The following is a 23,333-nucleotide window of genomic DNA, read 5'->3' as shown; positions in this document are numbered from 1 at the left end:
CAGGTTTTGGCTTGCTTCTCCACGTCCAAAGCATTTTGCTTTGGACAAAATGTGTAAGAAAATATTAGCCTGTTGCAAAACTGCTGAAATGCTTGGTATGTAGGGACCTTGTTAGTTATCACTGCTATTTGTGTAGAAATAAATAAAATAAAAGTCAAGCACTTAGTAGCCTCCCTAAAAGTATCCTTTAAATGTTAAAAAAATCACTTCCAGCCCCAGAGAACATAAATCATAATTTGGGCAAACCACTGAGGTGGGTGAAGAATTGGGGTGAGTCATGGTATAGGTCATGAACCACCTTTTTAAAACGTCCCTGAAAACTTGCAGAAATAGTTTGCCATGGTGTAGGGAAACCATTACCAATGTTAGATAAATTTAGTGTCCTTAATTGTAACACTTTGTTGCAGTGATCATTGCCAGGTAGTCGACAAATTTCTAGGCATACAACTTCAATAAACCTAATAGCATAAGCAAGAGCTTAAAGCTTCTGCATGAGCATATGTATTTAGGCCTGAATATTTCAGGATTATTGTCTTGCATGTTTCTGTTCTAGAATACTGGTGGACTGTCACCTCACTGATCTTTCAAAATTGAGTTTTATGAATTTCTTTTAGGTCTGTCATAACTGTTCAAGTTGTGATGTTGGCTTCCAGTTGATGAAAAGGGTAACAAAAATGGGTTTCGCCATATAACAAAGCATTGAATGCAGCACAAATATTTGATCATTAATGAAAAATTCTCATCCAATTGAGTGCTTGGGACATTTCTGTTCTTCTATAATGTAGTTTTTGTTAGTTTTTCAGCAAATGTTATCAGTTAGAAAGCCAAGGTTAACAAGAAACTGCTAATATGAGAAAATAAAGCTGATTTTCTGTGCTTGTTGCTTTGTTCTTAAGGCATTCTTGTCTAAATGTTATCTGGCTGATTGACCTATCCTGGGGACAGTGAACTCATAACATTGAATTCTGGTAGTGTACATTTCCTTTTGAGGTGAAAGAAGTTTTTAAGGAAGAAGAAAGTTGAAGCATGAGTAGCTTTAACAGGTTTTAATACTTAAATCTTCTCACACATTTGTTTATACAAATGTTTTAAAACCTGATTAATTCCCTGTAGTGCTTGTAATACAAGCATTTCAGTAACCAGAAGGTGGTGAAACTGACATCTAAACCCAGACTTCCTGAACTTACAAATACTGGTCTAAATAACAATAATATAAACTACGAATAAAACTAGAAGGTAATATATGAGTGAGTTGCAGAGGAAGTTCACATCAACTTTGGAGAGGTTTGTGTGTGTATTTTCTTCTGTGATAGTGAAATTGTTCACTGCCAAAGAAGGGTAGGAAACGTTTTTTTGTCTGTTTTGAAATAAGAAGGTCATGTTCAAGATACTGTAGGATGCTTATTCAAAAGCAGTAGTAAAGTGGGCACCCCATTTAAAATGGGAAATAATTTTGTGTGGGACCTAAATAAAAGGTATTATGTTTCTTTTTTGTTTATCCTTGAAGGGTTTGATTATATCAAGCTTAGCTTAGTTTCTGTGGTGCTGGTAAACTGTTCTTTCCTAATGTTCAGCATGGTTCCTCTGTGCCTGGCTTTTTCTCTGAGCAAAAGCTGACCTAAACAGCACTATGAATTACCTAGAATAGTTTTGCACTCTTCCCTGCTTTTCTTCTTGTTTCCTGCAGTTCACTTTGTGTCTTAGCTGACTGTATATTGACAAAATTGAAGATAAGGAGGCAGAGAAGTGCAAACAAATAAAAATGGTGTTGAAAACTGAGCAACTTGAAATATTTATCAATCCCCATGTTGCTTGCCAAATGTTTGGTTGTATGCATTAATGAAGACAACAGTAGTTCAATTGGCTTGATATATTATTATGCATAGTTATAAAAGAATAAGTTTTATTACTTTCATTGCTCCATTCTAGAAAGAAAAAGATAATTACTAAGTAGAATTGCTAAATTTGGTTTTTTGCTTCATTTTTTTTTCTCCATTGGAATGATTTGAAGTACCCAAAGATGCCTCCTAACCATCCCCTCTCCCCTCTGCCTTTCTTCCCCCCATCTCTTCTATATAATGAGTTTAAAAAGGGATTGATTGGTGACTAGCTAAACCTCCACCAGAGTGATCGGGCGACTCTTGAACTCCACCTCAGAGACACAAATTGGCAGCTAGGGGGATGTGGTTTAAACCATCACCTAGGCAGAAGAGTTTGGCATGTGGAGCATTCTGCAAGAGAAGCTGCTACTGCCGTCCTGGGCCACACTTGGGAGCTGTTCCTGTGCTGGGGGAAAGCCAGGCAGGCCAGGATTTCTGTCTGCAGAGATCTTCCTGCAGGCAAGGGGGCGACTGCCTTCAGCTCTGCATGGAAAGCAGGAATGTACTTGAGTGAAAAGTCTAGTTGCTCCTTGTTTCTTTGCAAGTATGAAAAGCTCAGGGTTTGTTTAACATGAAGCACACTCTGGTTGTTAGATTGCTTGTAAATTCATTCACTGCTTTTTCTGTCCAACTTCAGTAGAAAGTGAAAGCTGCAGTGAATGGTTTGCAGCAGGAAACACAGTTTGAGTATTTCATAAAAAGGAAATAGGTATGAATTAATGAGAAATATCTGTAAACTGTGTTAGAGGTGGTGATAAGACTAGAGAAGTGTTTGCTAATCAAGAATTGTATTCTCTGGTTCTTAATTCTGACACAATAATTTTGTTATGAATGTCAGCTGCAAGTGCCTTTGAGGAGCATGGATACATGAATAGATGGGTAATGGAAAATATGTCAGAAGACTGTATTGCAATGTATTTATTTATAAATCTGGAAAGCTTACATTGTGTTTTATTAGCTCACAAAGACTATCTTGCTAGGAAAATTAATGCATCTTTGTAAACACTGAAACATTTGGGGAAATGACTTTTTCTTTTTGTCAAAATGTATTATAGCAGAAATATGGGAACATAGGTTTTGGCTCTTAGGTGTTGTTTATGAAACTTTGATGCATGAAATGAGATTTATTTGGAAAAGTTATATTAAAGATGTTGTTTGTGTTTTCATTGCTTTCTTAATGAGGTTCTGAAGGTGAAACATTGGTAATTGAACAATGAAGGTTTAATTTCCAAATCAACCATTCAACAACTAAATCATTCAGTGTAAAATTTTATGCTGAATCTATTAGCTGATAAACTTGGCAATGTGTTTATAAACAGTTGTAAATAATGACAGCTGCTAAGTAGAAAGTAATATTACAGAAGAAATAAAAATAAATACTGGCACATAAAACTATTAGCAAAAGTGAAATTAAATGGCACGCTTTAGCTACTGCTAACCTCTACAAGTACATAAGGCCTTAGGTTTCACCCAGTTAGAGCTGGAAACTGTGATATGCCAGCATGGGTCTCTAGAGCAGCCTGTGTAGGGCCTTAGGTAATAGTTACACTGTGTAATGCAGCACGATGCTGAAGGGGCTGACAAAGGTTATTGTTTGAATTTTTGGAATGTACTATTCTGAGCATATTTTCATACACAAATTTTAACTTTAATATGATAAAGTTGCCAAATTAGAGTTGTATATAAGTTTGAGTAGGTTACATTTAGGTCTTCAACTGGATCTCATTTTGTGCTGGGAACATGTAAGGAACACATCACAGAATTACTTTGGAAGAGCCAACTGAGGGCTAGTTCACATAAGTAAAATTTATTCCCCCAGTCAACTTTAAGTTGCTGGAAGGTTTAAAGTGTTTTTAAAGTAGAACTAATTTGAGAACAAAACTCCATCAATGACATTGTGGAAGCACATGATGTGTGTTTCTTGCAGAGGCTAATTGATATGAGCTGCATAATTCAGTGTAATACATTTTTTAACCAATATATGTAGATTACTTGAGGGAGGGTTTTTACTGCCTGTGCCCTTGAAGGAGAGTAGAGCAAAAATTGAATGTAGGTCACTGGTGGGTTGGGGAGTATTACACTAATTCCCATTCAGCCTTCACTGTTGCCCAAAACTCACAGTACAGTTTAAAGAGATGTTCTTGAGTGCACAGTGACTCAGTAGGGCATAATGTAGCTTCTTCCTCCCTCAGTGATAGACAAAAATAGTATTATCTTCCTGAGTGGTATGAGCCCAGCTGGGTGCTCTCTGCCTGCTGCACCTGAATATACCTTGGGAGTTGTGTTTGGGCTCATGGAGATAACTAGGAGGTGACAGAAGCCTTGGGGAATAAAACATGGCATGGGATACAATGCTAAGCTTGTGGCAGCCCTGTCCAAACAGTTGACTCAACTTGTCTAAATATTATCACTATCAAAGTCCTGATAAAGGGTTATAGTTGCCATGCAGTGGAATGATCCCCTGGGATGTATTCATGCCTTAAAAAGCAGCAGAACAAGGAGCAGGACCTAATTTCTTAATATCTATTTTACTTTCAAGTTTTCTTTCAAATGCTTTCCTTATTTAGATAATAAGTAATAAATTCATAGGTGTTTGAAACAAGTGGCTAGCCAAGAATAGCTCTGCACATTTTAAAAATTATTTACTTGGCTGTTGCAATTTCTTATGATTTTATAATATGTTTTGGTCACCACCAACTTGTTTGAACAGTACTATATGTATATACACATAAACATCTGTTAAGATTTAAGCATTTGTGTATATGGCAGCCTCTCACAGAACTTATATATTGAGTGATGTAGTTGTGGGTTTATTCTGAGACTCAGTTTTAGTGTTTTGATTTGGGGAGGACCTCCCTTAGAGTTTTTCAGCTAGCTAAAAGGAAAGTTGAGACCAACTGAGGACATTAAACAGTGGTTGGACACAGTCTGTGACCGGTGAGAAACAATCTGGCTTTTAGTAAACAAGCCTCATTAGGAATCTTGAAGTTCAATTAGCTCACTGAAGTTAATGAAAGTCTTTAAACCACCTGATTAGAAATGTCATTATACTGTTTTCCAAGTGGTGAGGTCTACATTTTTGTATATGCTAACTTGGAGGCTGGATATAAGATGGTTTTTCTGTTGCATATTTTGTGGCAAAAGCATATTTGTTAAAAGCATGATCACACCATATTAGCAAACAAACAGGTTTTTCCTGGCCAAATTAATACAAAGTTGCTTTAATTTAGGATGAATCTTTTTATTTATATTAATATTACAAACAAATTTTATCATATTGTTTTGTCATGGAAAAAGTGGATTCCAGACCAGATATCTGATATGAAATTATCAATACAGTCTCTTTCTTATGGACACTTCTTTATAAAACTATAAAATTAAAACAAAATAATTATAAAATTAAACAAATTGTAATATGAATTCATCTCTTTTTCACAACATAGGAAATAAAGTAGTTTTCCTAAATCTAGCAAGCATCTGGCCAAAAGTTAGTGAAAGAACTTGAGCATAACAGGTACTTTGGTTTTTTAACTTTTACAAAGTAATTCACATTTACATTTTGGGATTTTTTTGATGAAGGCTTGCCACCCACAACTGGGTGGCATGAATTTGGAATTTGTAGGAGTCACAACAAACTGATTTTAAATCTTGCATTTGTGTGTATTATTAATTAGATTAGCCATGCTGATGCTGGATACAGAGTTAAATAGGAGTGCATGAGAATATTTCTATTCAAATTGTGGTGTTTTTAGGTAATTGCTTATGTCTGTTTCTCTTGTGGAAGTGTCTAATCCACCTGTGACCTGAGCAGTCTGCTGAATACTAGAAAAAGGTGCCACTTTCAGACTTCAGGTTAGCAAAGCTATTACCACAGCAAGTAGCAGAGTGCTCTGACCACAGGCTCTGGGCAGCAGAGCTGCTGCTTTGAGCTGCTGCTTTCCTTCTTCCATGCTTGCCTCTTGGTGCTGCCCTGTGCTCACCCTTGCCTGCCACCCAAAGAATGCAATCTCTGATCGCTCCTACTTAGGCTTTCATCACTCGATGTTTAAACTAATTTTCTGTGGTTAGTTACTGTTTACTCTTCATCACTGCCATGTCTCCTTTGCTGCCTGCATTCTGTGCCTTTCTCACCACTGTGCCCTGCAGTCTGATCTATGTCCCCATCCCAGCAATGCTTCTTGGGCCTTTTCCATTTATGCATTCCAGGCTTGTTTCTGGAGTTTTTTTTTTTTTTTTGTCTCTTGGTTTTGTTAGAAGACTAGTCCTATTATTAATGTACTTATTTAAATACATTTTCAGATATTTCTGCATAGCAGACAAGTACCCCCTACTCATCAGAGGGAGAACTATGGCTTTGTTGAAATTCCTGCAATTTTTTAGAACCTGAATATGAGAGCCTCCTCCTTACTTTTTCTCTTCTAAAGAAGAAGTATTCAATTTGATTTTATTGGCTTCCTCTTGCATTTTATTCAGAGCATATTTCTGTATGTTCTCACTGTACAGTGAGAACAGTCTTTGCTGCCTTGCATCACCAAAAACTCAGGAAAAAAGGGTTCTTAGCACTGATATTTTGATGAAGTTTTGTTTCCTTTATGTAAGTGGAACCCCCCACCCTGCTCCCCCACTCTAAAGATGAAGTTGTGAGAAGGAACTTAGAATTTTGACAGCAGTTGTTCAGTAAAATTGCTTTAGGATTTACAAGCAATAAGATATTGTCGTTTATTTGGAAACTGTTAAAAGGAGGTTTCAACTAAGCTGTATGGTTTTATTTAGAACTGTATTTTCTTGAAGAAAGTTGACATTAAGCAGTAGTCAGTTTGTAATGCAACAGACAAGTTTTTAGGCAAGATTATTTATGTAACTGTCTATACTTCATGTATTGTTCTGTAATGTATTTGGATTAATATATGCATATCTGGGACGTTTCAAGAAATCAGAAATATGGACCTGTACCAGATTTGCTTCTCCTGAATGTCTCAGAGTTCATTTATCAAATTCCAAGATGAAGTTAACAGATTCCTCAGTTAAATCTGAAATAAAGAATATTGAGGAGGGCTTAGCTTTCTATTTCTTACCAAATCAGTACTCACAAATATGACTACAAACTACTTGGGGTGTCTGAATCCAGAAAAAAAAGGCTTATGTCAGAAAAGCAAGGCAGTAAAAAATATTTGAGAAATAGCTCTTTTTAGAAGCTGGGATTATGAACTCCAGAAGCTGAGCAAGATTTTGGCAGAGTAAATGCTACACAGAAAACAGCAAGAGTCTTGTGCCAATACGCAGCTCTGGGCTGACCCAAAAAATGCTACGCAAGGCAGTGATGTGCAATGTGCTCTATCGTGTGTTCATGCTTTTATAGGGCATTTCTGCTGGTGTGTATTTGCAGAAGCAGAGACTCAGGGTAGTGCTGGCAGTCTGAGCTGTCTGAGGCATAGAAAGGTCTGAAAGACAGGTCTTCATTGCCTACTGTTGATATAGATGGAGTATGTGCAAATAAACCAACAGAGAATGTTGTCAGGATGTTTCTGGCTATGACTAAATGAAAAGATGTGTCTCCTTTAGGAAAGTGAGCACAAATTACTGAGCATAGACTTTTCTTTCTCCTTAGATATATTTTTCTGGGAGTCATGAAAAATGCTTTATTGCATTACTCTATTAAAAATGAAAACCTAAAAAGCTGAATTATTTTCTGAGTGGTTGCCCAGAAATGGAAAATGAATACACATGCTGATTTAGGCGCAGTTGTTTTCAGACGCAGTTGAGGGAAAGATTTTTTTGTCAAGTAAAAATAATATAGGCTCATGGAGAAATTGAGGTGCTTTCTGTACTAATTTATGAGACTATTTGGAAAAAGAAATCAGTCCTCTAATACCATGAAAAACATGAAGCTTGTAATCTAAATTTACTGACATGAACTCTTGTTCTGCTCTTTGTGTGCATGTTGACAACAGTTTGCTCAGGCAGTGAAATTGGTTACTTTGGTAGGTATGGTACCAGAGTAATGACTGCTTCTTTGCTTGTCTGCAAGTGTAGAGCTCTGGCTATGAAGGGGAATTCGGTCATAAATTTGTTTGGTAGTGTAAGGTAAAATGTTAAAAGCAAAGTCAGTGCTCTCAAGCATGTTGTGACCTTGTACCTTGGTTTCAAAGCTATTTGGCTAGTAGGAAAGAATCCATCTGACAGGGTGCCTCAGACCTTATGATGGCTTTAAACTGATCCATCTTAGTTCACTTGGCAGACTAAAGACTTAAGGGAACAAAGTGCCCTTTTTGTGCAGCCCCTCACAGACAGAGAAGTCCTGAACTAGCAAGGCAGAGAATCCCATCAGAAGGCATTTTCCTTGCTTGATCTCCTGGGTCTTAATGAGCTGTAGTAGGAGTTGTTCTGAAGATGGAGACTGTGTGGTGCATGTTCTGAGTGTCACAGACAGTGAGAAACCAAAGTACACCGATAATCAAAAATCCACTGAAAACTTAAACTTGTCTGGCAGTAGCCTGGCCTGTTTGTTATAGATGTAACACTTTATTTTGACCAACAACTGGACCTTTATCTTAATATAAAATCAGTAATTATCGTTTGTTGGATGCAGGTCTTAGGACATTTCTCCACAGGCTACAGTGTAAAAGTATTGGATGAGAGTGATTCTAATGGCTGTATTATCCTTGAACAGCAGTCATTTAAAGTTTCCAAAAGCTAAATCTAAAACTAGACTGTCTTGTCCTCATCCAGACACCTCACAAGTCTCTGTGTGTGCACTGCATGTGGTAGATACCTCAGCTACAGCAACAAGCCAACAGTATTAATGCAGCTGGCAAAATTTCTATGTTGATATTTTTGGTGGAAAACATGGATCATCTCTTTAGCATATTATCATGGAGGGAACTCTTACTTTCCTTGTTCTCATTTTATGTTTCATTTGCTGTACAGGTTTGGTTTCAGTTTCCTTACCTTGTTTTCTACTTTTTGAGATGATATTTCTGTAATCTCAAACCCCTTCAGAAGCTGACTACATTAAGTCTTTTGAATTATATTTTTCCTCTTCCTCTATTGCCTCATTCTCCTTCCTTCAACTTTCTCTCATCTTTCTCATGTTATTTCTGTTTATAATCACTCTTATTTCCAGAGACTTCTGTCTCTCCTAATCTGACTTTGCTGTTGTTTGAAGATTGTATTTCATGCATCTGCCTCAGTTGAGCTGGTTTTGATGCTGTTTCCTTGCTACTAATTTTGAGATGAATGCAGGAAGGGAATTTTTGTGCTGTTGGAAATACCTGTAAGCAGTAAAACTAGTGCCTGCCAAGTAAAAAGGAAGATACATTGAGGAACAATTTTAAGAAACATTACGGGTAGTATGGGATAAAATTACAAGCTGTAATGCTGAATAGCTTTCAAAACATTCAGCATTGAGGCTGTTTCACTCAATTTAATGTTCATCAGCTTGTATATATTTTGATCTTGGTTTTAGCTTTGAAGTTTGAGGTAAAAAAATGAAGAAGGTAGAGTTGTAATTCAGATTACTGCTGGATATGAATTGCAGCTTTCAATTTGAAATCCCCCCTGTGACATTTGACCCATAATGCCTTTCATTGAGACCATAATATCTATACCAAAATGCTAGCAGAATGCTGGTATCAGACAAATTTTATGTTTTATGTTATCTTTAATGTTGCATGTTTGATAAAACTTATGCAGTGTTGGTTAATTGCAATGTATTTTTTCTGAATTTTATCTCCCCAAAATGCCTTTCTGCATTGACTACAAACGATGTGGGAGCCTTTGTTTTTCACAAAGCATGACCTTTTCTGGTGTGTTTTCTAGGTATATCTGCTTGCCTGCATTTGGCTCTTGCATTTCCTCACTGTGGGCTGCTGCTGAGATTGGCTGGAGCAGGACTAATAATGCTTGGGATAGTGGGCTTGACTTGGACTCACTGTATTGGACTGAAATGCCCAACTAAATTAATGTCAAGAGTTTCATTGCACTCATATGTGCTACTGCTGTTTTAATCATAAATAGTGGCAACTAAAGTTGGCCTTAGATTAAGTTTTTTGACTTGCTGCCAATTTGGGATGTGTTCAGTCCTGTGCTCTTTGGGAAATGCTTTTAAGCACAATTCCATAATAAATATTTGGAAATGTCTATAAACCCCATAGAATAAAAGTTAGCTATAGTCCTGTGTGCTACAAGAGGCAATATTAATGTCAGAGATTACTGCCTCTACCGTGGCAGAATGCCTCTTGAAGTGGCAGAGCGGGGAAATAAACAGCCAACCTTACCTCCCCTTCAGAATCACATGCTAAGAAATCTATCCCTTCCTCTGTCTGTGCTTATCAGTTCTCAAATGCAGTTTATGACATGACCATAGAGCTGGGTTAGAACAGCAGGTGAAGAGCACAAAGTAGAGGACAAAAGTTTCTGTAGTCAGCAGAGCTGGTGAAATTCCATGAGACACCTTACTAGTAATATGACTATATGGTTAATAATAGGTATCTCCTGGTTTGCTTTTGTTTATCACAGTATATACATCTAAAATACATACTATGATCCCCATCACACAGTTTATGTTCTTTTCAAGGTCCAGACAAATGAAAGCTAAAGAACATTTAAAAGAACATATTAAAAAAAGAAAGCAGTCAATCCCACTTTCTCTTTAGTTCTGCAGTGGCATTTTGGAAGTGTAACAAATAGATAATACAGCCTGCAAGCTGCTGCATGTTCATGGTAATAAAACAATAATTAGACAGTAAAAAATAAAAGTAGCAAGTTAGTTTTTTTCATTGGTTTTGTAATTTTCAGTATAAGGATCCATCTCAAGGAGAATTGGGTAGAAACATTATGGGAATGTATTTTTCTGCATATTTTCTTCCACAACTGCATGTGTACTTAGGTTTTTTTTTTTTAATCTAAGTGAACATATGATTAAGAAAAAAAACCAAACCACTGCTCTCACCAAGTTTCAATAATAGAAGCTGACAATACCACTTCCGTTGCAGAATGTTCTCCCAAGTTTAATTTTTTTAAATCCCATATCAAAGCTAATGATTTTTAAAATGAATGGAAGACACTGAAATGTCAGAGTTACGCCATCCTGTTTACTGTGTATCTTTTTTGGCAGCAGGTGCTTTTTCTGTTGGGATGATCTAATCCCTTGTCTCTTCTGGTAGAGAGATCTCCTAAGGGTGTGAGGCCTGAAAGGGTGCTGTGGGCTTTTGTGAGACACTGTGAGAGAGCTGGAGAGTGACTGCAGCAAAGAGAACAGCTCACTTCCCTTTGCACTGTAGCAGGGAAGTTTTTTTTCTTGCAGACTATAAGGAGATAGACTGTGTGTATTTATGCCTACTAAATATTTCTATCTTCTTTGCTTATGTACAGGAGTAAATTCAATTAATGGTTCAGGTGTGACTTGGTACCACTAAGCAAAGCCATGCACTAGTTAAATTTGTGTGATCAATGGTTAAAGTAAACTTGGAAAAGGGAGAAGTGTGGCAGTGACTGGTTCACCCAAGACAGGAAAAAAACCTCTTCCTCTGCTTTTCGCACAAGAGAAGAAGAAAAACTCCATTGCACAGTCTTCTCTGAGTATTGTTCTTGAAAGGGTCAAAATTGACAAAAAAAATCTGTTTAAATATTAAAGTGAAATAACACAGTGGGAGTGAGGAAACCACATGCAATTTAAACTGCAGGATGAATATCTAAAACAGTATTGGAGGTGCAATCAATAATGAATATGTAAGCACTAATTTCCTTCGAAAATATCTGTATGTGAATTTTAAACATCCAAGGTCATGGACACTCAATGTATATACAATGTGTACAAACGGGTGGTTGCAGTTTAGAGAATTTCCTTGTTCTTTTTGAAACATGTAAAAATAGTCACCTGAAGTCTGTCAAAGGGCAGGGGCAAAAGAAATGTAACGTTGGAAAAGACACAGCACTGATTTACATCTTTTCCTATTTAAAAGCCCTACATGTCCCCACTTATCAAAGTCTGAACACCTTTGATTATCTCCCTGTTCAGTCATTTAAAAGGAATGCTTGCATTTAAGTAAGAAAAGAAATTGTATTAAAATATCCTGTTTAAAATGCAGGGAAAAGCATAATGATTGATTACTGTTGTGACCTATATAAAATATGTAAAAAAAGTATAATATCATCAGTAAGTGTTAAAAAAGCATTGAAAACAAGTACTTGAACAAAGCTGAATACAGCTCGAAGATGCGTTTCTAAATATAGGTTATCCTGCAGTGTTTATTCTGAAGGGAACTGGAATGACTTAATAGGTTTTGCAGTACTGTCATAGGAATATCCTTTGGTATTCTTTTTTCCTCCATGCAAAACCTGAAATGTAGTACATACACCAGAAAGGACAAACTCCAATCCCATGTTTAGAAGAGCAGCATGCTTTGAAGCAGCCTGCGCTTATGCTGTTAGTTGCAGTGTTTATAACACAGCAATGCTTAAAGTAAGGTTGTCATTCTTTAAGCAGCATCTTAAAAAAAAGAAAAAGAAAAGAAAAAAAAATCCCAAACCCAGCCAAAAAACCAGCCCCAAACTTAGCACCCCAGAAGGCATAGTGAGGGCTGGAAGGTATTCAAAGAATCAAAACCACGAGCTGTAGACAGGAAGCAGCTGCTCATGCTTGCGTTAGGGAGTCTCTTGGCCTTGCGGACAAAATGAACCAAGGGATGAGCAGGACTGTGCTGCTTGTGCAATTTAAACTTATTCATTTCCCTGTAAGAACAGAGCCATCTAGGGAACCTCTCCTGCTTTTGGACTAGAGACTGTAGCCTTGTCAGAGACATAAATTTTGAAAAATGGGGTTTTAAGCACAATTTTAAAAAGTACACATACATTTGTGTCCATTGTTTGATATTGATTAGACAAGACTTGCTCATTATAGTTCTAATAACATGGTATTGAGTTTTACAGATTCCCAGGGAGCATTTGATTTTGCATTTTCCTGTTTTAATGTTTAGGATTCAAGTGTGCAGTTCTGTCAGCCAATCCCATTATTCTAGTTGCGGAGTTTGCATGATCAGAATTATCACTTCTGGTAGAAGGAGTAAAACGTTCAGTGTGCAAAAGGAGGTAAATATTCTTAGCATCGACCTGTCCTTTTGGACATCAGGTCATCTGTCCTCATATTTTTGAGTGGTTTGTAAAAATTGTGTTCTAGACGCTTTGCCTGCTTTCCTGGCTTCAAAATGCTCGTCTCACCTCTCTCCTTCTTAAAAGACTTTGGAGAAAAAGTTGCGTGTTCTGTAGCTGTTGATTCCCCGGGGCTTTTGAAGTCCTAGCGGTTTGCATCTCTGCATTTAGCTTATCTACGAACAGATCGGCAACACCCAGGAGGTTTTTTTTGTCTTTGCATTTTTTTTTTTTTTGTGTCCCCCCTCCCAATGGAGAAACTTTCCTGCCACTTTATTATGGAGGCACTAACACTAGAGAGAATGCATCTGAGATGAGACTTTCCTAGGGCAATGTGTGTAGGGTATGAAGGTCTGCATGCCCAGAGCCAGCCAGCCTTCCCTCTGCAGCACAACAACACCTCTGAGCTCTCCTCTGCCAGCTGGGGCTCAGTGCTCAGAGGAAACGTGCATGACTGCCAAAACCAGCTTTTACAGCAATCGTACCCTTGCTGCCTCTGCATGAAAGCATTTGGCACCTGGTTTCAAGCCTTTTTTTTCCACAGTTGCTGGCAGGCTCCTGTCAGTCACAAAGACTTGGCTCAGGGTTGTGAATTTCCCTGCCATGGTTCCCTGGGACAGTCAGTCTATTTTCCTTGCTGCTCCAATGCCAGCGCTAAACCTTGATGGGAAAGAGGGATGAAGTCCTCAGATGTGTTTCCTTAGGGTGTAGTTCGGTGGATATAGAAGAATGGATACGGACAATGAGAGAGCCAGAATCGGGATGGCTGAAGGTGATGTCAGTGAGGCAGCATCCCACAGCTGGTGATTATTACCCCCGTGGAAAGTAAATTTGTGCCTTTCCTTTGGATTGCACCTATCAGTGTGCTACACCTAAAGCCTGGATTGCATTATATGAATGAGGTGAAAATCAGAAATGTGAAGCTGTGTGTAATGAAACACAGATGATGACATTTCTACCTGCTGGAGATTTGCAGTCTGTCCTGTTCCTAAGGAGGTGTTGGTGCAGGTGCCAAGGCTGTAAATTGTCTTTCACATCTTTGTGTCTGTATGGCTTTGATAACTCAGTGCATGCCACAATAGTGTTTAGTAGAGGCATATTTGCATTTGAAATTTGGTTTTTGTTTTTAAGGGCCTGTTAGAGATGCCAGTATATGAAACAAGGTTTGCTTTTAGGTCAGGTTTTTTATTTTCTCTCTCTCTCTCTCTCTTTTTTTTTTCTTTTTCTTTTTTTTTTTTTTTTTTTTTTTTTTCTTCCCTTCCCTTCTTTCCTTTCATTTTAAGGAGTTTTCATTAATTTTGCCTTTTGGAAAAGCCCTCATCCTTTTTCTTTCCCTAGAGGCTTGTGGTTTGATTAAAATTAACCTGAACCAAGACAGACTACTAACGGTACCCGAGCAAGGCAGATGGAGAGAAAATGTTAAATTTAACTTATGAACATGCTTTACTTGGAATAATATGCTCACTAGATCAGCAGCTGTGTAATCATCCTGAAGCTGTCTGGCTTAATGTTTGGGTTTTTTTCTTTTTTAAAAAATCTGTTAACCAAGTAAAGTGAAAATGGAGCAGTTCCTAGAGGTCTTTTGGTTCAAAGGTTAGTGATGTATTAGTGTACAATATTAATACATATATATATATATATATATATATATATATATATATATATATATATATATATTTCAACTGCCCTTCACCCCCCTCTGTGCCAAAGCCTGGTACATGCTAGAGTAGCAAAAGATAAACCTTTCTTAATGTAATAATTTGAGAATATATTTATGTATAGCATTTTCATCTTATCTCTGGGTGACAGAGACACAAAATGATGTTTCTCTTTCCCCTCCTCCTCACCAGTCTGGTGAATGAGTGAAAACAGCTTCGTGAGAACTCAGCGTGTGGGCATGACTAGCAGTTCTGGATTTAAAATGTCTTGGATATGTGGCACTTCAAATTGGCCTCTTAAGAGCCTCACTCCATGTTGCGGAGAATGTATGACACTGTGTTCTCCAGAAACATTGGATTTCTGTATGCATTGGCTTTTTATTTTTCATGATCTGCCCAGAGCTCTTTTACCATCAGAGCTGATTTAAGTACTGCATGAAAGCAACTCACAAGTGAGTCTTTCTAGGTTTTATTGGCATAAGCTATGAAGCTAATGCCATCAATATTTGTTGATCACTTAACATTTTCAGCTTAGGTAACTATCAGAAATACAAATATGAGCATAGTTCTTTCAGCAGGTTTCAGCACAGAATTATTGATTGTCTGGTGAGACAGTGAGTTGCAAAATAATTTATTTCTGTTCCTTCTAAAAGTGGAAAAGTACTCTTAAAATGTACCTAATCTATTCTTTAATTGCATTATTTGCAAGTTCTTTTTAAAGAAGCAAGATTAAAAAGAGACACCACTAGAATACTTTAGAAAGGGACGTTTTTAACTCAGACACACTACTGCTATGGAAAGTTGTAAAATAGTCCCTCTAGTGTACTGCTGCTGTAAGAAGGCACAGGAATATCTGATGTGATTAACTGAAGAGTATGGCTGCAGGAAATTACAAAACAATGCTTTGGTAAGGCATGTTAAAGTTCTTATATAAATTGGAGAGTCTGATCTACTACTGTACGTAAAGTCAAGCCATAATAAATAGATACGAAACAAAAAAAAAAACCAACCAAAGAACTGTCAGAGTTCCTAATGAAGTAGAGTTAATGATGTACAGTGTGAGACCATTGCTCTTGTCATCAGTGCCTGAAAACATGAATGAGGAGCAGAGCCACTCAACAGGGTGTGGGGCTGAGGTGTGCTTCCTCTTCCAGTGCTGTAGATTTGCATTTGTGTCATATTTTGCATAAACTGCCTATGTACTGAAAAACAAACTTGGATGTTGGCATCTTCTTGAACTGAATGTGACTTTGATGTGACTTCTAAAGACCTGTTTAACCTCTGTCTCAGGGTGTTAGGCAGTGCAAAGGAGCTGTACTGGGGTGGGTGCAGTGAAGCTTCCTTTTATGCCTGGCAGCCTCTTGCTAATATCTCCCTGGGTCAGGTTCCCTGCAGGCCAACCACAGAGTTATTGTGCTTATCAGTGTGGAGGAATGTAGTCATTGTGGGATGTTGTGGAGTATAAATGTTTCTTTTTTTGTGCATTGTAGCTGACCAGAATGTCAATTAAGAATCTTTACTGTATACCTGTTTTTTACTGACTGTTCCTGATGGTAGCCTGTGTGCAAAGCTCTGCAGCCCTTTGTACACTTGTTGGTTGCAGAGCAGCACCAGGCATGGAATCCCTGTTATTGTGGATTTTGTACAAGCAAAAAGTACTACTTTTGCACTTAAACTAAAATCCAGTTAAGGCTCATTCAAAGTACAGGACCATCTGTGGAGTCCTTGCTTTAGGAAAGAGCTGGGTAATCATTTAGGGTTAAATGCATAAAAGGGATTAAAGCTCTGCTGAAAGGAAGAGAGGAAAGCAAAAAAAAAAGCACTTGCAAAGTATTAAATTGCATGTTAGGGACTTTAATGTGTATAGTACATTGTAATTTTGGAGTTCAGAATTGCACAATGTTATAGGATCCCTCATATCAACTGTTATAGGGCTTCAAACAATCACTGTTCTGGAAAACTCCCGAGTCTTTCTTTTGTCAGTTATTGAAAATCAGACATTTTACTGCATTAATTTGCTTTGCTGAATGACTATTGAAATTCTGTTTATCAGACAACTCAACCCAAACATAACTGCAATCATACCCATGGACCTTGAAATTTGGGAACTCTTAGTTGTTTCTGTAGTGTCTCAGAACCAAAGAACTGAAATTTCAAGTGGAAGGAGAATCTTGCTTTGTCCCACCTTTTGTTGGAGCAAATACATTTACACTTATGTGATATTGGAATAGTGTGTTGACCAGAAGTGGTAATTCCATGTGTGATTACTGGTATAAGTATTCTCAACATTTCCTCAAAATTTAGAGAAACCACAACTGCAAGAAAAATGCCTCTCTATAGACATTGTTCTGTTTCTTGACAGTGCTGTGTTAAGCTGTGGTTTAATAGGAGTGGTTCAATGGGTAAGCATTATCTTTTATTCTGTAGAAGTTGAATCTGTGTTCTTATCTTTACTAAAGACTGGAATGCTTAATGGTCTCTGTTCTAAGAGCAGGGAGGATTCTGTTGTCTCTAGTCATACAGTTCCTTTCTCTGTCCATCGCTCTGCACAATTTTTTGGTAAATGCTTCTCTGGCTTCCCCAGTGTGTGTTGGTGTCATTGCGGGCCTCTGTGCCTGCCCCCACTCCAAGTTTTCACATCAATTCCTGAAAATGTTTTTCTATTGCTCTTATGTATAAATCTTGCTTTTGTTTGTGTTCATATTGATAGCTCTAAAATGTACCTTGGCAGTACACTTTGGGATCAGTGTTTGCTAGTTACCTACCTAAAACTTGTAATTTTATTTGTACAGCATTTCCCCCCCCCATCTTTTTTCTTTTTTTACTGTTATCTTGAAGAAGCTGTAATTAGCTGTGAAGTGTAAGCCATATGTCTACTGGGTTTGATTATGCTAGATAAGTGAGAATCCCTCTAAGGAAAAAGGTCTGCGTGGGTGGAATAGTTTGCAAGAGATTTTTTGTATGCTGTGAAATATCACGTTGAAACAAGTAAGGGATATTCAATTCACCAGACTTACCCCTCTTAGTTTTGAGAACCATGAAGCCTCCTGTGACTTTGCCAATCAATGCCCACCCATGTGTCAGGACAGATCATTTTGCTATTGAATCCCACAGCATCTTGTCTCGTGTGGCTCAGCATACCTTGCAGCCCTGCGCTGGGATTCTTGCAGGTGCCCAGGGGCAGGTTCTGGTCTGATATGGAAACCAGAACTCTCCTGCAACACCAAGACTTGTTAAAGGAGTCTTTTTTCCCTTCTGATCTTTTGATTAATGTGAAATAGTTTTAAATTAATTTTGTCATTTATTTAATCAACTTTTATTCACAGTTTCTAAAGCGTATTCTAGACCATATTGCATTTCTTCTGTTAGAAGGGGAAATATGTGCCCCCATCTTTGATTATGTTAATGGCATATTTATTTGTTTTTATTATTCTTTGCTGTAAGGCAAAACGAGATTTTTTTATGGCATTAATTTTCACAGCAGTTTAAATAAACTCCAAATATTGCTTTCACAGGATTAATCTAACATTAATTCTTAGTTTCGCTCATCTGCCTATGAAATATTTTTCACTAGGGAGGCTTTGTAACTTCAGTTTAAGCTGTAGTTTGCAGTATTTCTCTGTGGTTTTTACTTTGTCATTCTCCTGTGTAAACATATAATTTTCCTTCCTTTGAGAGATGCACTTTTAACTCTCTTTTTTGGTCATAGTAGGCTTGTAATTAGAACTTCAAAAATAAACAACTGAAATTGTAGTGATTATTCCCAAATGCCTGTGAAATGTAGAATTGCTGTACTGAATTTTGATCTGCTGATAAAAAGCTTCTTTGGAGATTTATCTTCAGCTAAATGTGCATTTTGATTTGAAAAGATACAGGCTGAAACTTCTGAGGCATTCAGGGGGAACCTTGTCATTAGAAGTATGGACATTCAGGCAGGGTGTCATTTTGGGTTATTTTCTCTCTCTAGCAAATAAGGCTTACGTATCTGCATATGAGTAAATAGTTATGATGGAGAGGACTTGCCAGGCAGAGTCAAATAGGTTTTGTATGAATTCAATTGCCAGCAAAACAACTCGCTGTCTGTGACCGTGTGTATTCTCCGCTCCCTAATGCTCCCCATCGCTGCGTGCGTAGCCTCAGCGCTTACAGGAGGTGTTCTCCTAGGATGAGCTTATCCAGACTGCTGCCGTATTCCAAACACGAGGAAGGGTTCCGAGCTGCTCTGTGCAGCTGTGGCCGATGGGAGGGCTCAGCTTTGGCCCCCGAGGTGGCCGAGCTCCGGCCCCGGGTCGCCCCGCCGCCTCCCAGGCGGGCCCCGGGCGTTGTTGCCTCGGGCTCTGGCTCCCTCTGCCGCCCGCGCCGCTCCGCTCTGCAGCCGCCCGCGGAGCCCGAGCGGTCCCGGGCAAAAAAACCTCCACTGCATTGCAAATTGTGCTTGGCATAGCCAGATTTTGTCTCTTTTTATATAATTTGATTTGAAGTAGTGCTGCTGATAATGAAACAATGCAGAAGAAAATGTTTTATTGCTTCTGTTCCACACTAATCATAGTTTCTCTTTCCCTCTTCTGCAGGTGATAGAAACACTTTCAAAGCTTTCCCGCACTCCGATTGCACTAGGCACAGGCATAAGGTATGTTATTGCCAGAGGGGAACGGTGGCAGTAATGCCTCTTGGTGGGATGCTCCTTGGAAAAGTTGTTAGAGGCAGGGTGTATCCCCCACTAAGAACTTCTCTAGCTGTAAGCCAGAGTGCCCGGTGAGCAGCTGTGCAAAGCTCCAGACTTCTGAGGAGTTAGGAAAGGTGTCTGCTACCTCTGCTGCACTTGCTGAAGGGCCCGAGCCATGTGTACAGCTCATGCTGGAACGGGAGGTGAACAGAGGAGCAGCTGGTATTGCAGAACTTGTGTGATAACCCTGACACAGGGATCAGAAGTGAAGATGATACAGTGCTGATTTATGTAAAGACAAATGGTATTTCTCTTCTTTCTCGATTCTAAAAAAAATCAGCTGAATTGCCCAAGTTTGTGAGATTCTTGTTTTCAAAAAGAAACAAAAAAACCCCAACCAAACCTAACCTGAAAGTTTTGATGATTTTTTTTTTCAGTTGAAAAATGTCAATGATGTCTATTAGTCGGGATTTATAACAACTGTGTCCAGTAAGGTTTTTATTACATTAAGTGTTAGTCTACATAATGAAGTATAAATTCACATACTGCTCATCAGAGAAAGGGGGGGTGCATATAAGCACATTGGTATGCAATAATCTGTTTGAAAATTTTGGAAACCAAACAGAAATCCACTATATGACTAGGCTAGTGGTGTCTGTAATTAATGCTATTTTTCTTTCTGTAGGCCCTTCCCTACAGAAGAAAGTGTTGATGATGAAGATATCTACAAAGCTCTTCCTGACTTAATAGAGTATGTTGTAAATATAATATTTACAGATTTTTGTTGTTTTTGTCTTTCAGTTGCATGCTATTGTTTGTACTGTGTTGTAGAACATATATTTTTAATGAAAATTGGATATTTATTTAATTTGTAAATATTTTGTTAGTTATGCTGACCAGGAAGAATTAATTATGAAAACTTATTTGAATTATTATGCTACATTTGTGTATATAAACCAGCATGTTTAACAGAAGATGCTTGTAGCAAAGCAAATAAAGAATGCATTTCTAAGTTACCTGTCAATACTATGAGAATACTTTCAGAAGATAGCAATATCACTTGTAAGGAAATTGTCTTGAACTAGCAAAGAAAAATAATGTTTGGATCATAATTCAAGTGGATCTTTTTCCCTAAAGTCAGTGAAATTATTTATGTGAGTGCATTTACCTCTTCTGGGTAAGTGTTTGCAGGGTTGTCAGGATACTCTTCTGTCCTGTGGCTGGGATCTCTCAAGATCCATGAGGAATATGTTGGGCAAGAGCTAGGTCAGAGCTCACTGTTCCAAGGCTCAAAGTTCACCAGCACTCCTTGCATGTCACTTGCTGCAGTGTGGGGAAGAAGCTGCTGTTCACACCAGGGATTTGTTTCTTCAGTGCCTATAAAGAAGGAAAACCTCACTGTGATTGGCATTGCTCAATTTAGCACTTTACCTGCAAAGCTTGTCCTCGTCTCTGCAGCTGACTGGCTGTCTCAGAGATAATTGCTTTTCACTCTGTGTAGCAGAGCATGCAGAAGGTAGGAGTTGCAGTCTCCTCCGAGACCCAAGTGGGCAAGAGGTGATGTCCTTATCTCTTAGATGTGGTGGCATTATAACTATTTGAAAATAATATTTCCACCAGTTCTTAAATGGGTATGTAAATTCAGCATTGTGAGATAGTTTTCATTAAAAAAAAAGCTAACAAATAATTCCAAAGAAATTGATTTGTAACTCTCCTTGTGCAACAAATTATGAAATTAACAGAAATGTAATAGTTGCATACTGTCTCAATTGTGGAGGAAGCAATTCAAGAATAATAAACAAATGTGCTAGTGAATAATGCAAATAGCCCACATTTTTTAGTTTCCCTCAATTATCAGTAACTTTATTTGAAATTGATTTAATTTCCCCAGAGTTTAAATGGTGTCTAAAGAATTTAAAATTAATTTAAGTCCTTTTGTCAGAAAGAGCTGTAGTAGTTAAATGTTTCTATCCTTACCCTGCCTTTCTGCCAGCTTTTGTTCCTGGGAGCAGAGGAGGTAGAATGGTGTGTGTGCTGCATCTGACACCTGCCAGTGTTTAATGTGAAGTGCCAGCACAGCATCATTGCTGATGGGAACTGAAATGCTGGGCTAACCTGTTGGTTTTTATTCATAAGGATTTCAGTGTTGTTTTCCAACAGGATAAACCTCAACATTGTCTGCATATCTGATCCAGTTTCTATCTTGTTATTGTGACTCTAGTGTTTTCAAGATCTTTTAGAGCTTTTTTGTAGACCTACCCTAAGAAATAGGAGTGGAAGATATTATAGGCTTGATACTGTCCTAGCACAAAGTAGATAACACTCTAGCAGGACTGACTGTAATGAAAGTGAATTAGCTGAGGGCAGAGTTGAGCCCCGACTTTCTGCTTTATTTCTGTGTCTGGGTAATTGGAGGGCATCACTTGTGCATACTCTGTTTCATTGGACTGTCTGATTTTCAGTTTGATTGGTTCCTTTTTTCATTTTTGTGTAGCTGAAGGTTGCGTGAGATGGTCCAGATTGTGGTTTATGGTGTGGAGGTATAGTGCCTCAGTGCTGGCTCTGCAGCCTTTGGTGTATTTTACCCTGGCTAGTCCTTTCTTCAGACAGGGAGAAGACCTGTAACAGCATCTCAACATCCCAGTGCAGTGGGATGCCAGGCAGTAAGGAGAGGCAGCTCCTCTTCACTGGATATGGAGGGAAAAGTGTCAAGGAGAAGAGGGCAGCTGGATTGTAGCTTGTGACAAAACAGTCCTGAGGTGTTCCTTTTGCTGCTGGTTTAGTTCTCACATGGTTCTAAATTCATTAGTCTTCAGTATTGTGTTGATTTTGTAAAATTTATTTTAAATGAATTGAGAAAAGAAAATTAATGAATGGACTTAGTTTCCCTTAATGAGTAATTTTCATTAGATATTCTATTAATTAATCTGTTTATTTACTCTAGAACTTTCTCCTATGAGTAGTCCCTTGCAGAGCTGGTGGTACTTTGTATGGACTGCACAGTTTTTTTTTTTGTCTTGTCTTTTCAGTGAAACTGGTGTTGAGGAAGATGAGGAGTTGTATGATTGTGTCTATGGAGAAGATGAAGGTGGGGAAGTTTATGAAGACCTAATGAAAGATGAAGCAGCACAGCAACCTGTATGTTTTCCAGTTCCTAGCTAGTTTGGAACAACACCAGTAGACTTATTGAAAGTTGAAATTATGTCTTTATAGATAGTTTCACTGACACTCTTGCTCAGCTCCATCCAGAGTTGTCATGTGCAGAGCATTATCTTCTATGTGAGGCTTTGCAGGCTTTTTGGGTAGACAGGAAAACATTAACTGTAACAAGCTTTTAAAAAGGAGGCTATTTTTAAATTAAATACAGTAATTACTTTGATAGTTTTGAGTAGTAAAATTTACCAGCTATTTTAAGAGCAGTTAATTGAATTGCTTACTTGAAAGTGTCCTACCTTCAAAATTGTTATAAGTTTGTAAAAATATTTTGTATAGTATTATTTCAGCCATAGTTTACACAACTAGCCTAACAAGGACAACTGAGAATTGTTTCAAACTAATGATTTTCCTGTTTATTCAACTATGTAGGTTTTGTTGATCATTAGGTTGTCATTATGTTGCAAAGTAAACTATTCCACTAAGTTTTCTAGGAGTAGCTGAACTTCAAAGGCAGATTTTTATTACCTGTACTGATATCACACATTATTTCTTATTCCCCCTTTCCTTTTGTTTATTGCACTCAAATTCTAGATGTTTGCAGTGTGGATAGAAAAATTGTTGTGTCAATTTCTGCCAAAAGTCTTTATTGATTTCTTTGGGTTAGGTGAGCACAAAACTGAAGTGAATGGTTTTAATTGGAATGCCAGGATTTGTTTGCATCACTCATATAAGTACTGGTGAACAACAAACTGCTCAAATTTTGCAGATGGGTATAAACTATTGAATACAGTAACTTCTGTAATGGGGCAAATACTGCAAACGTTT

The 23,333-nt window shown here is 37.9% G+C and overlaps 1 protein-coding gene across 1 annotated transcript in view; it reads left to right on the top strand.

The window, feature by feature from the left end:
• VAV3 (vav guanine nucleotide exchange factor 3) overlaps positions 1–23,333 on the top strand; it is a 148,344-nt gene that overhangs the window by 33,123 nt on the left and 91,888 nt on the right. Inside the window, exons 3-5 of the mRNA XM_077785484.1 lie at positions 19,258–19,316; positions 20,038–20,103; positions 22,382–22,490. Of these exons, the coding sequence (XP_077641610.1) occupies positions 19,258–19,316; positions 20,038–20,103; positions 22,382–22,490 (234 nt within the window). The remainder of the gene's footprint in view (positions 1–19,257; positions 19,317–20,037; positions 20,104–22,381; positions 22,491–23,333) is intronic.

The sequence above is a fragment of the Lonchura striata genome, chromosome 9 (assembly GCF_046129695.1).
Source record: "Lonchura striata isolate bLonStr1 chromosome 9, bLonStr1.mat, whole genome shotgun sequence".
In the NCBI taxonomy this organism is placed as follows: Eukaryota; Metazoa; Chordata; class Aves; order Passeriformes; family Estrildidae; genus Lonchura; species Lonchura striata.
Note: the sequence above shows the minus strand (reverse complement) of the source record. Positions and strands in the feature narration are given on the sequence as shown.